This window comes from Acomys minous (assembly GCF_964271855.1).
Source record: "Acomys minous genome assembly, chromosome: 7".
NCBI lineage: Eukaryota > Metazoa > Chordata > Mammalia > Rodentia > Muridae > Acomys > Acomys minous.
The window spans coordinates 74342356-74354362 of NC_140488.1; the positions used below are offsets into that span (position 1 = coordinate 74342356).

General features: G+C 42.9%; 1 protein-coding gene across 1 annotated transcript; it reads right to left on the reverse strand.

Moving 5' to 3' along the window:
• Positions 1-245: 245 nt before the first annotated feature.
• On the reverse strand, positions 246-9123 carry GCNA (germ cell nuclear acidic peptidase; the record flags this gene model as incomplete). Its single annotated transcript, XM_084788612.1, has 7 exons — positions 9053-9123; positions 8359-8505; positions 7661-7673; positions 5299-5437; positions 2603-2807; positions 1897-2059; positions 246-353 (listed from the first exon to the last, which is right to left on the reverse strand). The coding sequence occupies exons 2-7, from the start codon at positions 8496-8498 to the stop codon at positions 246-248; spliced, it is 768 nt and encodes a 255-aa protein (XP_084644738.1). The 5' UTR covers positions 8499-8505; positions 9053-9123.
• Positions 9124-12007: the final 2884 nt, after the last annotated feature.

A 12007-nucleotide genomic window follows, 5' to 3' on the forward strand; every position in this document is an offset into this window, starting at 1 on the left:
CCCTCTTTTTTTTTTTTAACTCTGCTTTATTTAGGGTGTTTAGGCCTCAACCTCCTTTCCAACCTCCCAAGCCTATGTAGGAGAGAGCAGGTTAGTGGGGAGGGTGGGGCCCTTTACTTCTCCTGGCTGTTTAGGGTCGAAGGGTCTATACCAATGTCCATCAACAGCAGAAGCAGCCTGCAGTCTCCTCCTAGCTGCTTCGCCCTGAAGCGTTTCTCTCATCCGTCTCTGGTCTCTTCAAATTGCTACATTCCACAGGCCAACACCACATGCCACGGTTTCTCTGAGCTCTCATTGATATCCTCAGAGCCCTCAGAGCCCACATCAGTGCTGCAGGAGGAAGGCCTTATCAGCTGGCAAAAGCCACACCCAGACAATTAACAGGTATGGACAAACTAAAGCTAAAACTGAAATCCCTGTCTTGGGATTAAAACAAAAACATATCTAGATAACCCACCTGAGTTTACAAAGAAACCAAAACTTCCATTACAGTGGTTAGCCAGCCTAACCTAACTAGAAAGCCCTACATGAGAAACTCAAAAAACAAAGTGAAAGGCCAGACATGATGGTGCACACCTTTAATCCCAGCACTTGGGAGACAGAGACAGGTGAATCTTTGCTAGTTCAAGGCCAGCCTGCTCTACAAAGAGAGTCCAGGACAGCCAGGGCTGCAAATGGACAGCTCCTGCCTTCCACATGCATATTCACATATATGCCCTGACAAATACACATATATACACACACAGAAAAAGGAGGAGGGAGGAGGAGGAGGAGGAGGAGGAGAAGCAGAAGCCACCACCTCTAAGTGAACCCAGTGTCATTACAAGAGTCTATACAAGTAAAAGAAACAAGATATTTTGTCTTTGAAGAAACCATGAAGTAGCTGGGTGTGGTGGCACATGCCTGTAATCCCAGCACTCTGGGAAGCAGAGACAGGTGGATTTCTGTGAGTTCGATGCCAGCCTGGTCTACAAAGTGAGTCCAGGACAGCCAGGGCTATTATACAGAGAAACCCATCTCAAAAAACAAACAAACAAAAAAGAAGCCATAAAGTAGGGATTGTGGGAGGCCTCTGGGAACTGGAAAAGACAGAAATGGATTCTCCAAAAAGGAAGGTCCTGTCAACATGCTGATTGCAATCTAGGTAATCCATTCTAGACTCATGACCTCCAGAACTCTAAGATAATACACTCATGCTGCTTGAAGCTGCTTAGCCAGTGGTCATTTTCTGTGGTTTCCACAGGAAGATACAAATAAAATTTGGGGTCCAATCTGCACCTTCAACAGCTCCCTGAGATAGGGAGCCCTCTGGAGTATTTGAATAAGAGAACCGTAAAGTGAGATGAAAACATTTATTTTCTGAATAATTACACAATAGTTTCACCATGAAATTGGAACTCATGAAACAGGTTGACTATTCAAGCATGGCTAGAGTGATAGGCTGACAGCAACCTAGCTGTGAGGCACTGCCTTTACCACTTAACAATTTCATAACAATATTCTCATGTCTCACTCTCCCTCCCAGGAAATAGCATTTTCTTCTGTCTTTCACTCCACATGTTCACACTACATAGTCAAAGTGAAGACCCAAGGCGGATCCAAAAAGCTTCAAGTATTGTCAAGGGTTGTATGATTAGCAAAAGGAGGCTTTGTTAAGAATAATCAACATCAATAACAAGATAGAAAACACATTTAAACGCCAGCATTTTAAAGCTTTACAAAAATAGAATTTTCTAAAATTTCTTGCCAGTAAAGGATTCATAAACACACTCCAGGACACCCTCAAGGATTTTCCTTTTGTTTGCTGGCAAAATAATCCTTGCTGAGTCTTTTCATCACATCGACATGCCTGATACCTACTGTCCCATAAAACACTGCTCTATAATTCTCCTGTACACATTTAGCAAATGGTCTCACATGGGGCACAATGGGGGATCCATCCTTCCGAAATAATGGCAGCAGCACCAGATGCCCGTTGCATTTGGCACAGATGAAGCACTCAGTGTTCAATGATCTGCTATAGTGGCCCACCCTGATAAGGAAGGAGACATGGTACCACACAAACAAACAAACAAAAAAATCAATCGATCATGACATCTCAACATCAGCTCCAACTCCTTAGCCTTGTGCCCAAAGCAATTTTCTCAGTGTTCTGAAAAGCCCCAGGTAGCAGCAGGGTCAGGCCTGCTCAAATTAGGAGGTGGGTGGGGGAAATAATAGAGAAAGAGGACACAGAAATAGCGTGATTCATTCTTCAAGCCAGACAGTCTGTAGACTTATGACAGATCTACTTGGTCCTGCCACTTGGGAGGCTGAAGCAAGAAGACCACAAATTTAAGGCCAACCTGAGCTACAAAGCTAGCTCAAGACTAGTATGGAAAACTTTCTGGGACTCTCTTTAAAAAAAAAACAGGAGAAAGAAGGTTGGTGATACTGCTCAGGTAGGGTACAATGTAATGTTAACTGCGCACACATGAAGCCCGTAGTTGAATTCCCAGCACCAAAATAAATAAATAAATAAATAAATAAATAAATAAAACCAAACAGCTACTAGAGAGTGGGGTGACAAAGTAATTGGGAAAAAGTCTGAGAAAGGTCTTACCTGTGTTTGCACAGACTACATTCATAATAGATCTTGTAGTTAATTGCGTAGTTATGGCAACGGGTAATCTTAGGCAGCTCTGGGTGTACTGAATTGCATTTTTTAGCATAATATTGCCATGAGTTACCATGAGAATCCCAGATGCCATCAAGCAGCCAGGAGGCTGCATGACATAGCTCATGAACCAAGGTGTCCCGGATTCGATCTTCAAAGAGGAATGAAAGGGGAAGCTGTAAGCACTGAAACGGATTTTCTTCTGTTCCGCTGCCTAGTAATCCCTTGATTTTCATCCCCTCCAAACACAAGCTCATCTCACAGAAGTATATACAGGCAGCCATGAGGGTTGCCTTCCCAGGAAATCTGCGAGTGAAACTACCACCCATGCATGACAAGCTGGTTTGGGTTTCAGCTGTACCTTAAGAGATCAGGTTTTGGGGGAGCAGCTTCAGAATATTCATCTTTTTTTTTAAAGGTCGTTTTTTTTTTATTTTAATTTATGTGTGTTGGTGTGAGGGTATCAGATCTTAGAGTTACAGACAGTTGTGAGCTGCCATGTGGGTGCAGGGAATTGAACCCAGGTCCTTTGCAAGAGCAGGCTGTGCTCTTAACCACTGAGCCATCTCTCCAGCCCCAGTATTCATCTTTTTATGGGGCATTGCTAGAAATGCACCTGGACAAGGCTTGGCTGCTTCCTTCTACGGACAAAAGTGGGCTCAGGGGCTATGTGTGGGCAAGAGATTTGGTCAGCAGAAGCTTAGAGTAAGATAGATCTGAACTGGGCTCTATTATGAAAAAAAAGCCCAATCATGTTTATTTATTTATTGTGTGTGTGTGTGTATACATGCATATGCCATAGCATACAGGTGGAAGCCAGAAGACAACTTGTGGGAGTCTTTTACTATTCGATCAAACTCAGATCAGCAGAATGGTGGCACTAAGCCATCTCACCCACCCTGAGCTGGATTTTCTTTTCTTTTTTCTTTTTCTTTTCTTTTTCTTTTTTTCTTTTCTTTTCTTTTTTTTTTTTCAGGACAGGGTTTCTCTGTATAGCCGTAGCTTGTCCTGGAACTCTCTCTCTCTGTAAAGCAAGCTGGCCTCTTAGAGACCCATCTGCCTCTGACTCTGGAGTACTTGGATTAAAGGTGTGCGCCACCACTACCTGGCTGAATTTAGAATTAGGCCATTCAACCTGTAATCCCAGCCCTTGAGAGGCTGAAGCAGAGGGATGGCCTGAGTTAGAGAGCAGGCTATGAGGTCCTATCTCAAAACAACAATAGCATTGTTTTGTTTGCTTCAGTATTTTTATCTTAGTGATGTTTTGATTTTAGTTAGTTTTTTGTTTTCTTGGTTTCTTGGTTTCTTGGTTTCTTTCTTTCTTTTTTTTTTGAAAGAAAGTGAGAACACAAGCAAGCATGCATAAAGTTGGGTGGTAGGGAGGATCTGGGAGAGGGGAAAGAATATGATTAAAATATATTGTATAAAAAAAGGTTTTCTAAATGAAAAACAACAACAAAAACCCAGCAGCTTAGTTATATAATCCCAGCACTGAAAGGCTGAGGCAGGAGAACTACACAAATTCAAGGTCAGCTTGAGCTAAATAGTGAGTATGAAACAGGCATAGTGGCGCACACCTTTAATCCCAGCACTTGGGAGGCAGAGGCAGGTGGATCTCTGTGTGTTCGAGGCCAGCCTGGTCTACAGAGTAAGTCTAGGACAGGTGTGTACATATATATATATATATATATATATATATATATATATATATATATGGTCATATATATAATAATATGATATATAATATAATATTATATATGGTGAGTATGAGACCAGCCTATGCTACAGAATGAGACTCCATCTATGTTAATCTGCACCCTCACGCTCCCCACTAAAAGAAGGCCATTCAAAGCTGGGTTGGTGGTAGACACTTATATGTAGTTCCAGCTACTCAGGAAGCTGAGATGAGAGCTCTACTTGAGCCCAGGAATTCAAGACCAGCCTGGACAACATAGCAAGACACCATATCTGAAATAACACAAAAATCCTTGATTCCTGAGAAGTAATGAGGTTTATAGCTGCCATTTGATAGCATACAGCTTACAAAGCATGTGTGAGGCTCTGGGTTCCCAATATGGTTGGGGGCATTTGAGAGAAGTAAACAAATGTGAGTAATGATTGGATTTAGAAAATCATTGGCTGCATTTTGAGAGCCAGAGGGAAAAGAATGGTTGAAGCCTGGGCTAGTGGTGGAGTAGTGAGAGGCCAGATGGGCCCCGTGAAGCAGGAGCAGATTACAATGGCCTGGAAAACCAGGCTCTGGGCAGGAAAGCAACATAGTGACACACAATAAACTGAGTACAATGGGGAGAAGAGGGAGGGGATGGCAAATGCAAAGCTGGAGGAGGGGTTGATGACTGGCTAGCAAGGGCATCTTGACCCTTGGATCCTGAGAGAATGGAAATGCTGACTTTGGGGAGTGGGGGAAATGAGCTGATGGGCCTGGAAAATAATCTGATATGTTGGATTCCTAGGAATGGTTAGACATCAAATTATAATGTCCTCTAAGCAACACACAGAAGGCCTGCCCATCTGGAAACGATAGAAAGCTGTGACATAGTCTGCCAGATCAGAGTCATTTAACAGGTTTGTTATCAGAAGGACAGGGTGCTAAGGTCAGGCCAACATATTCCTAGAATCACCTGCAGAGTCGCAGACTTTTAGAGAAATCGCAATCTTAGTACAGCGCTCCCTTTTTGGGTGTAGTATCTCATTGGTAGTGCATAAGCCAGCAGTCCGCAACATCTTTTTATTCCAAGTGATGTCTATTTTCTCTGGTAACTGAAAACGAAAAGCAAAGAAAAGTATCAGCAAGCAGTTCTAAAGGTTTACTTCACTTCTTTTGCTTAAATGTAGGGTATAACCCTGAATGTGTGTGTGTCATATGTGCACCAGAGGAGGCCAGGAGACAGCACTGGATCTTAGAGAGCTGGAGTTCTCAAGCAGCTGTGAGCTGCCACGTGTGTGCTGGGAACCAAACCTGGGTCCTTTGCAAGAGTAGTAAATGCTGAGAGATCAGGAAATAAGAATAAGAGTTTTCCTCCATCTAATAAAAGGTAAGAGGACATGCCAACATGGATGGGGGTAATCTCACAAGGACCCACCCCAAGATGGAAAGCTATAGGCAGCCAGGAGCAGTGGTGCACACCTGTACTCCCAGCACTCAGGGAGGTAGAGGCAAGTGGATTGCCGTGAGTTCAAGGCCAACCTGGTCTACAAAGCAAGTCCAGGACAGCCAGGGCTACACAGAGAAACCCTGTCTTGAAACACTTCCTCCCACCTCAAAAAAAGAAAAGCTACAGGCAATAGCTTTCCTTTCCAGGGATGAACTTCTGGTAGGTTATACAATCCCATGTGGTCTGCCCTAAACACATGGACATAGGACCAATACTAAATGGACTTGGTAGGTTTTACACACACACACACACACACACACACACACACACACACACACACACAATTAAAGAGGTCAAGAATTTGAGAGGAAGGGACATAGGAGGAGTTGGAGCAGGGGGGTGGAAACGATATATAGTACTCACATATGAAATTCTCAAATAAATCTTTAAAAGTAAGAGAATTTATCTTCCCTAGGTTCTTGGCTCTGAGTACAAGTATACTGAAGAGAAATTTATACAAATAAAATGCAAATCTAAACATTCTAGGAAGAATGGGCACCAAGTTGAAGTTCTGGGACAAATGTAACAGATTAACTAATGAGAACCCAAGGGAGGAGATTGTTGAGTCCACACAAGCGCAGGATTTTGTGCTTAGATCCATGGATCCAAGTCTAGGGCAGTCAAAGAGAGAAGACAAGCATCTGCTCAACCCCGAATGCTTTTCAGTTCCATTCCTCTCATGTAACATCATTATCATGAGGAAGGGTACCAGAAGCGGGACAACCTTCGGGGTATAAGAACTGCTCTCTGCAAAGGCTCCTCATCAGAAGACTATAAAATTGGATTAATCAGGGCTGGAGAGATGGCTCAGACTGACTCCTCTTCCAGAGGTCCTGAGTTCAATTCTCAGCATCAACATAGTGGCTTACTACCTATAATGTGATCTGATGCCCTCTTCTGGCCTGCAGGTGTACATGCAGCCAGAGCACTGTATACATAATAAATAAATAAATATTTTTTAAAAGTTGGATTAAACAACAACAACAACAAGCCAGGCACAGTGGCCAGTGGTGCACACCTTTAATCCCAGCACTCAGGAGGCAGAAGCAGGTTGATAGATCTCTGTGAATTCGAGGCCAGCATGGTCTACAAATCGAGTCCAGGACAGTCAGGACTACACAGAGAAAGCCCATTTTGGGGGGAAAAAGCAAACAAACCATGATCTATGGGATCTATGGGTGATGATACCACTTAGCAATAAGGTGCTCTCTTCACATGCAGGAAGCACAACAAAAATGAACAATGAACAAACAAAAAGAGTGGCCAGCAGGTCTCTGCTTCTGGATTTTCCAGTCCATACCACCAAGCTAGTGGCAGGCCGACTTCATTCAGCAGTAGCTTCCTGTCACCTATTTCTGTGCACTGGTGCCTACTGTTTAAACTTAACTTTCCACTACCTAATTCCCAAGGCCATCTATGGCCAGAAAACAAGAGCTTGCTGTGCCTATGCTCTGTTCTAAGCATTTTATGAACATGAAATATTGCAGTCCTAACAGTAATTCTGAGGTAGTAAGTACAATTGACCTTGTGTCCAAGAGTTCTGTATCATGGATTCAACAAACTGCAGCTCAAAAATGACTAACCTTATTATATAAGTGTATGAAACTATCAAGTAATAAAATAAAAATGGCAAAAAACTGCATCTGCTCTGAATATATACAGATTTTCCCTTACACTATTACAACTATTTTCTACATGATATTTCCACTCTATTGGGCATTAGAAGCAACAGACAGGTAATTTGAAGTATAGAAGAGGAGGATACTCAGAGGACATTTTTAATAAAGGATCTGAGCATCTTTAAGTTTGGGCATTTATTGAGAGGTACCACAAGTAGTTCCCTACAGGCACAGAAGAATGACTATACTATTATTGGCCCCATTTTACAGAAGACATGGGTAAAATAAGGTTAGGCAACTTGTCCAGCTCCTTCCTATGCTCCATCTTCTTTGCCTCAATATATGTCCTCTTCCTATTGCTGTTCTCAGTGCTAACCATCCTTGAAGAAGAAGGAGCCTCCTGTCCTCCAGGAAATCCTATTTTCTGACTTCTCAGACTTTTCAGCCATTCTCACTCTGCTAATCGCCTATTAGAATAGCTATCTGTTCCATATAGCACAACCCCCAAAATTATCTTTCACGTAAGTATATCTCTCATGTCTGTCAAGTCTAAAGTGGGCCCCCCAAATATGGCAGTGCTGGTGACAATGTACTAAACAGAAGGACTCAACTGAGTCAGCAGGATTGTTACTGGTAAAGGCATCTAGTTCTTGATTAATGGTACAGCCTGTATCAGCATAAAGATCTCCAGCCTGCTGACTATCATCTAAAATTCTGCTTCCCTCTGCCCCTGAGAGATAGCCTTGGCAGTTTGATCCCCAACAAATCGTTCTTTTCTACCCATGGAATAGTTTAATTCCACTTAAACTAGCACATCTCCAAGATGTGAAGTCCGTATGATTAGTGCAGCAGCCGAGAGTGCTGGTATACAAGAAGTATCCAATATGTATGTATTCACTGATTCTACCTTTTTCCATCAAAGACGGTGTGGTTAAGTAGCGCGTAGATTTTCTGGGCCAGCTCTTCCCTATTGTGCTTGAAATTCCTTCCAGAATATCGTTTTAACTTTTCAATGTTACGCAAGAAACATCCAGGTATTTTGCACATGGATTTCCTGCAAAGGTAAATTCAAGTGAATTTTTGCATGTCTAAAGAAATCAGCAAATGCATACATACATAAAGGGCTAAAAGCTTACTGCTTTTCCCTTCTAGCTCATTAGATAACGTTTATTTTCAAGGCTTCCTTTCATAATGTTTCTCTTCACTCTTGGCACATTCTCAAAGGTATGAGGCCGGGTTTCAACCTCTAGACTTGTCTCAAGCTCTCCTTTGATGCTTCTGATTTTACAGTTATTCAATGCAAATTTCCGGCCGATTTATGAGTCTATATTTAGCATAACAGACTCCATAATCAAAATTCTGTCACAGCTGGCTGAAAACCTCAGAGGAGGCATTTGAGGTTAATTTTTTCCTTACCCTATGTTCAACTGAGATATGGACTGCTATCACCTCCCCCATGAAATCTTCCAGCCAGCATCTCCTTTGTAACTCATGGTCACCTCTCTAATCAGATCTCTGCCCTCCCCCTTTATACAAATAGCCTCTCTAACTGTGCTCTTTACCACCAGGCTCTTTTCATTCTAATCCAGTTACTCACTTACCTCCAGATTCATTTTGTTTCCTTCTGGTTTTTCCTTGCCCAGTGGGCCTGGTATTGAGTGTCCCATCCAGCAGGACCAGTAATTACGGGGTCGGGAGGGGAGTCATACCTGTGAGATGGGACTGAAAAGAGAGAGCTGAGACCAAGTAGAACTCCTATCAAGGTCTGTTTATTGACTCGAAAGCAAAAGCTTATATAGGGTGGAGGCAGGAGCCAAGCAGTAGGGGAGGGGTCTGAAAATGCCTCCAGGTGATCCCAGCAGGGGAACATCCTGTGGTTCATCTCGAAACAATTCCTATCTTATTTTAGCTAACTATCTCTTGGAAAGTTCGGAGCTAACCTGCTAAATAACATCTGCAGGGGGTGAAAGGAGGAAGTTAGCTAACCTGCTAAATAACATCCGCAGAGGTTGAAAGAAGGAGGTTATGCAGAGGCTGAAATGAGGAAGTTTAGCTTTGGAACGGGGCATCAGTATTTTGCCTTAGCCTGTAGATTCTTTTAGCCTTGAATGACCCTGGGTTGGCTCCGGACAATTGAGGGCCTGAGTCAAAGTGGTTCTAAACCATTGTTTCTAGCTACCACTTTGCTCTGCCTGAAGTGGGCAAGTCAAACATTCCCTGGAGTGAACAATGATATCCCACTTTTGTACTTCATCATCAACTCTTTCCCATGACACAGAGTGACCCCATTGCTACCTTTACTGGGAACCACCAATGGTATTTTAACATTTGCAAAGAACCTCTCTTTGCATCATACTAATCCTCACAACCTTCCATCCAAGAGGTTATTACTGTTATTACTATTAGTTCCCACGTCTGTCTTGAAACTCAGAGGTGTCTGGCCCAAAGGTCAGAAACAACATGTCTTCTGGCCCAAATCTCTCATTCTTTCCATTAAACCATGATCGCTGCTCCATATTTCAAGCCATATCTCAAACAGAACAAAGAATAGTGCTGAATACAGAAAGGGCCAATGCTCAGTCACTACTGATTTAAATGGAAGTGGTTTTTGATGATCTAGGTGTTGCCACATAGGCATGGCTGGTCCAAAATTCGTGGTAATCATTCTGCCTTATCCTTCTTATTGCTGGAATTTACCAGATGTGCCACCATAGGTGGAGGCTTGAAAAAAAAATCATGGCTAGAGCAACCCACGGTCAAGAGAGACAAGCCCACAGAACTAGAAAAAGAAATGGGAACATGGTGAGTTTCTGACTTCACAGGCTTCTGAGATGGAGAATTTGCCAGAACATTTATTAACTACTGAACTGTGGATTAAACTCCTGTGCAAAGAACTTGGCGTGGGGAGAAAGCAAAGTAATAAATAAAACAAAGGAAGCTAATGCAAGGATCTTAAATTTTACAATTTAAACCTAATATAGGCCATAAAGGTGATCTGGGTGGCTAGACAGGTCTTCATCCCTCCTAAGGCTGTGCTCAGTTGAAGAGGATGACCTTCTCCAGGTCAGCAGGTGTGTGTAGCTGCACTACACTTCTAGAACCCCCAAACACATTCTCAAGAGCCAACGCCTGTTGGAACAATCCTGCTGTTTGAAGTTGTAATCCTCCTAGTCTGGATAGCCATTGTGAGCTCTGCAGTGTTAGGTGCAGGACTCCCTCTCCCCAGCAGGGCCCCTGGCTCTCTGCCTGACTTCATCTGGAGAGTGTCTTTAAACATAGGTGTCCCTAACCACATTTGATATATGGCCCTTAACATAGATAACTCCCTACTAGCTCTCCACTCCTTGCACCTATAGGATAATTAGGTATTGTGTTCCAGTTCATGATAGGAGTGTGCTAACAAATGTAAAACAAGTATCCTTAAAGTGCCTGGTTTCAACCAATTATGTACACCTATCCTGGAAGCCCCCTACCCACTCCCCAAGGGGTATATATCCTTTGTTCTCCCTGAGTAAAGTCAAACTAGCTCCTGCAGTGGTTCCCAGAGTGTTGTTGGATCTCTGTCCTGCTTATGGCTTTCTAGGCCGTGTCTCACCTGCCTTGCTGGGCTGATGGCCAACAGCCTCCCAAGGAAAAGGGGAACCACAAAAGCCCAATCCAAGTGGCATAAAACATTTCGGCTTTCAATCACTAGTGTTGAAAGTAGGTATGTGCCAGCAAAGGCACCAACTGCCAGATTCAGCAGAGAATGGAACCCTCAGAGTATACTCAAAGGAAGCTAGCCTTTCTTGGGCTTAGAAAACTTTCCCTTAAAGCTTGTGCCCCCACATCAAAAGAACTAACAAAACCCATAGATTGGATATATTCAACACTACAACCAGCAAGCAGCCTATATAGGATCTATATGAAGCACCATAGGAAGCTTCCAGAGCAATGAAGTACAAGACAGAGTTAAAAGTTCAAACTGGCTGGTCACCTTCAGATAAGGACACTAAAAGGCAGTTTCTCCTTTCTTCTGTCCATATCTATCTAGCTAAGCAACCTGGATATTATCAGGACAAGGCAAAGCAGCTTAAATATGTATATAAAATCCAGAGATGGCACCTTGCTGACAGGGGTCCTAGAGTACATGGTAAGCTGACTCAATTATCAGCCAGCAAAAAGCACAGGACAAGGAGCCTCTCTCAGATTAAGCTGATCTCCCCTGCTCCACACCTAACATATCACTCTTTTTCCCTCCCCCTCCCTGAAAAGATTTTTCTCCCAAAATACAAGCTTAAAAGTATCACTGCACTGAAGTAGTTCAGTGGTTGAATACTTGTATGATATGCATGAGGCTTCAGTTCCATTCCCAGCACCACAAAAGAAAAATGTGCAGGCACATGTGCATGCAGAACACTGTATACATAGTAAATAAATATCTTTTTTTATTTATTTATTATGTGTACAGTGTTCTGCCTCATGTACCCCTGCACGGCAACAACAGAGGGCACCAGATCACATTATAGATGGCAGTGAGCCACCATGTGGCTGCTGGGAATTGAACTCAGGACCTT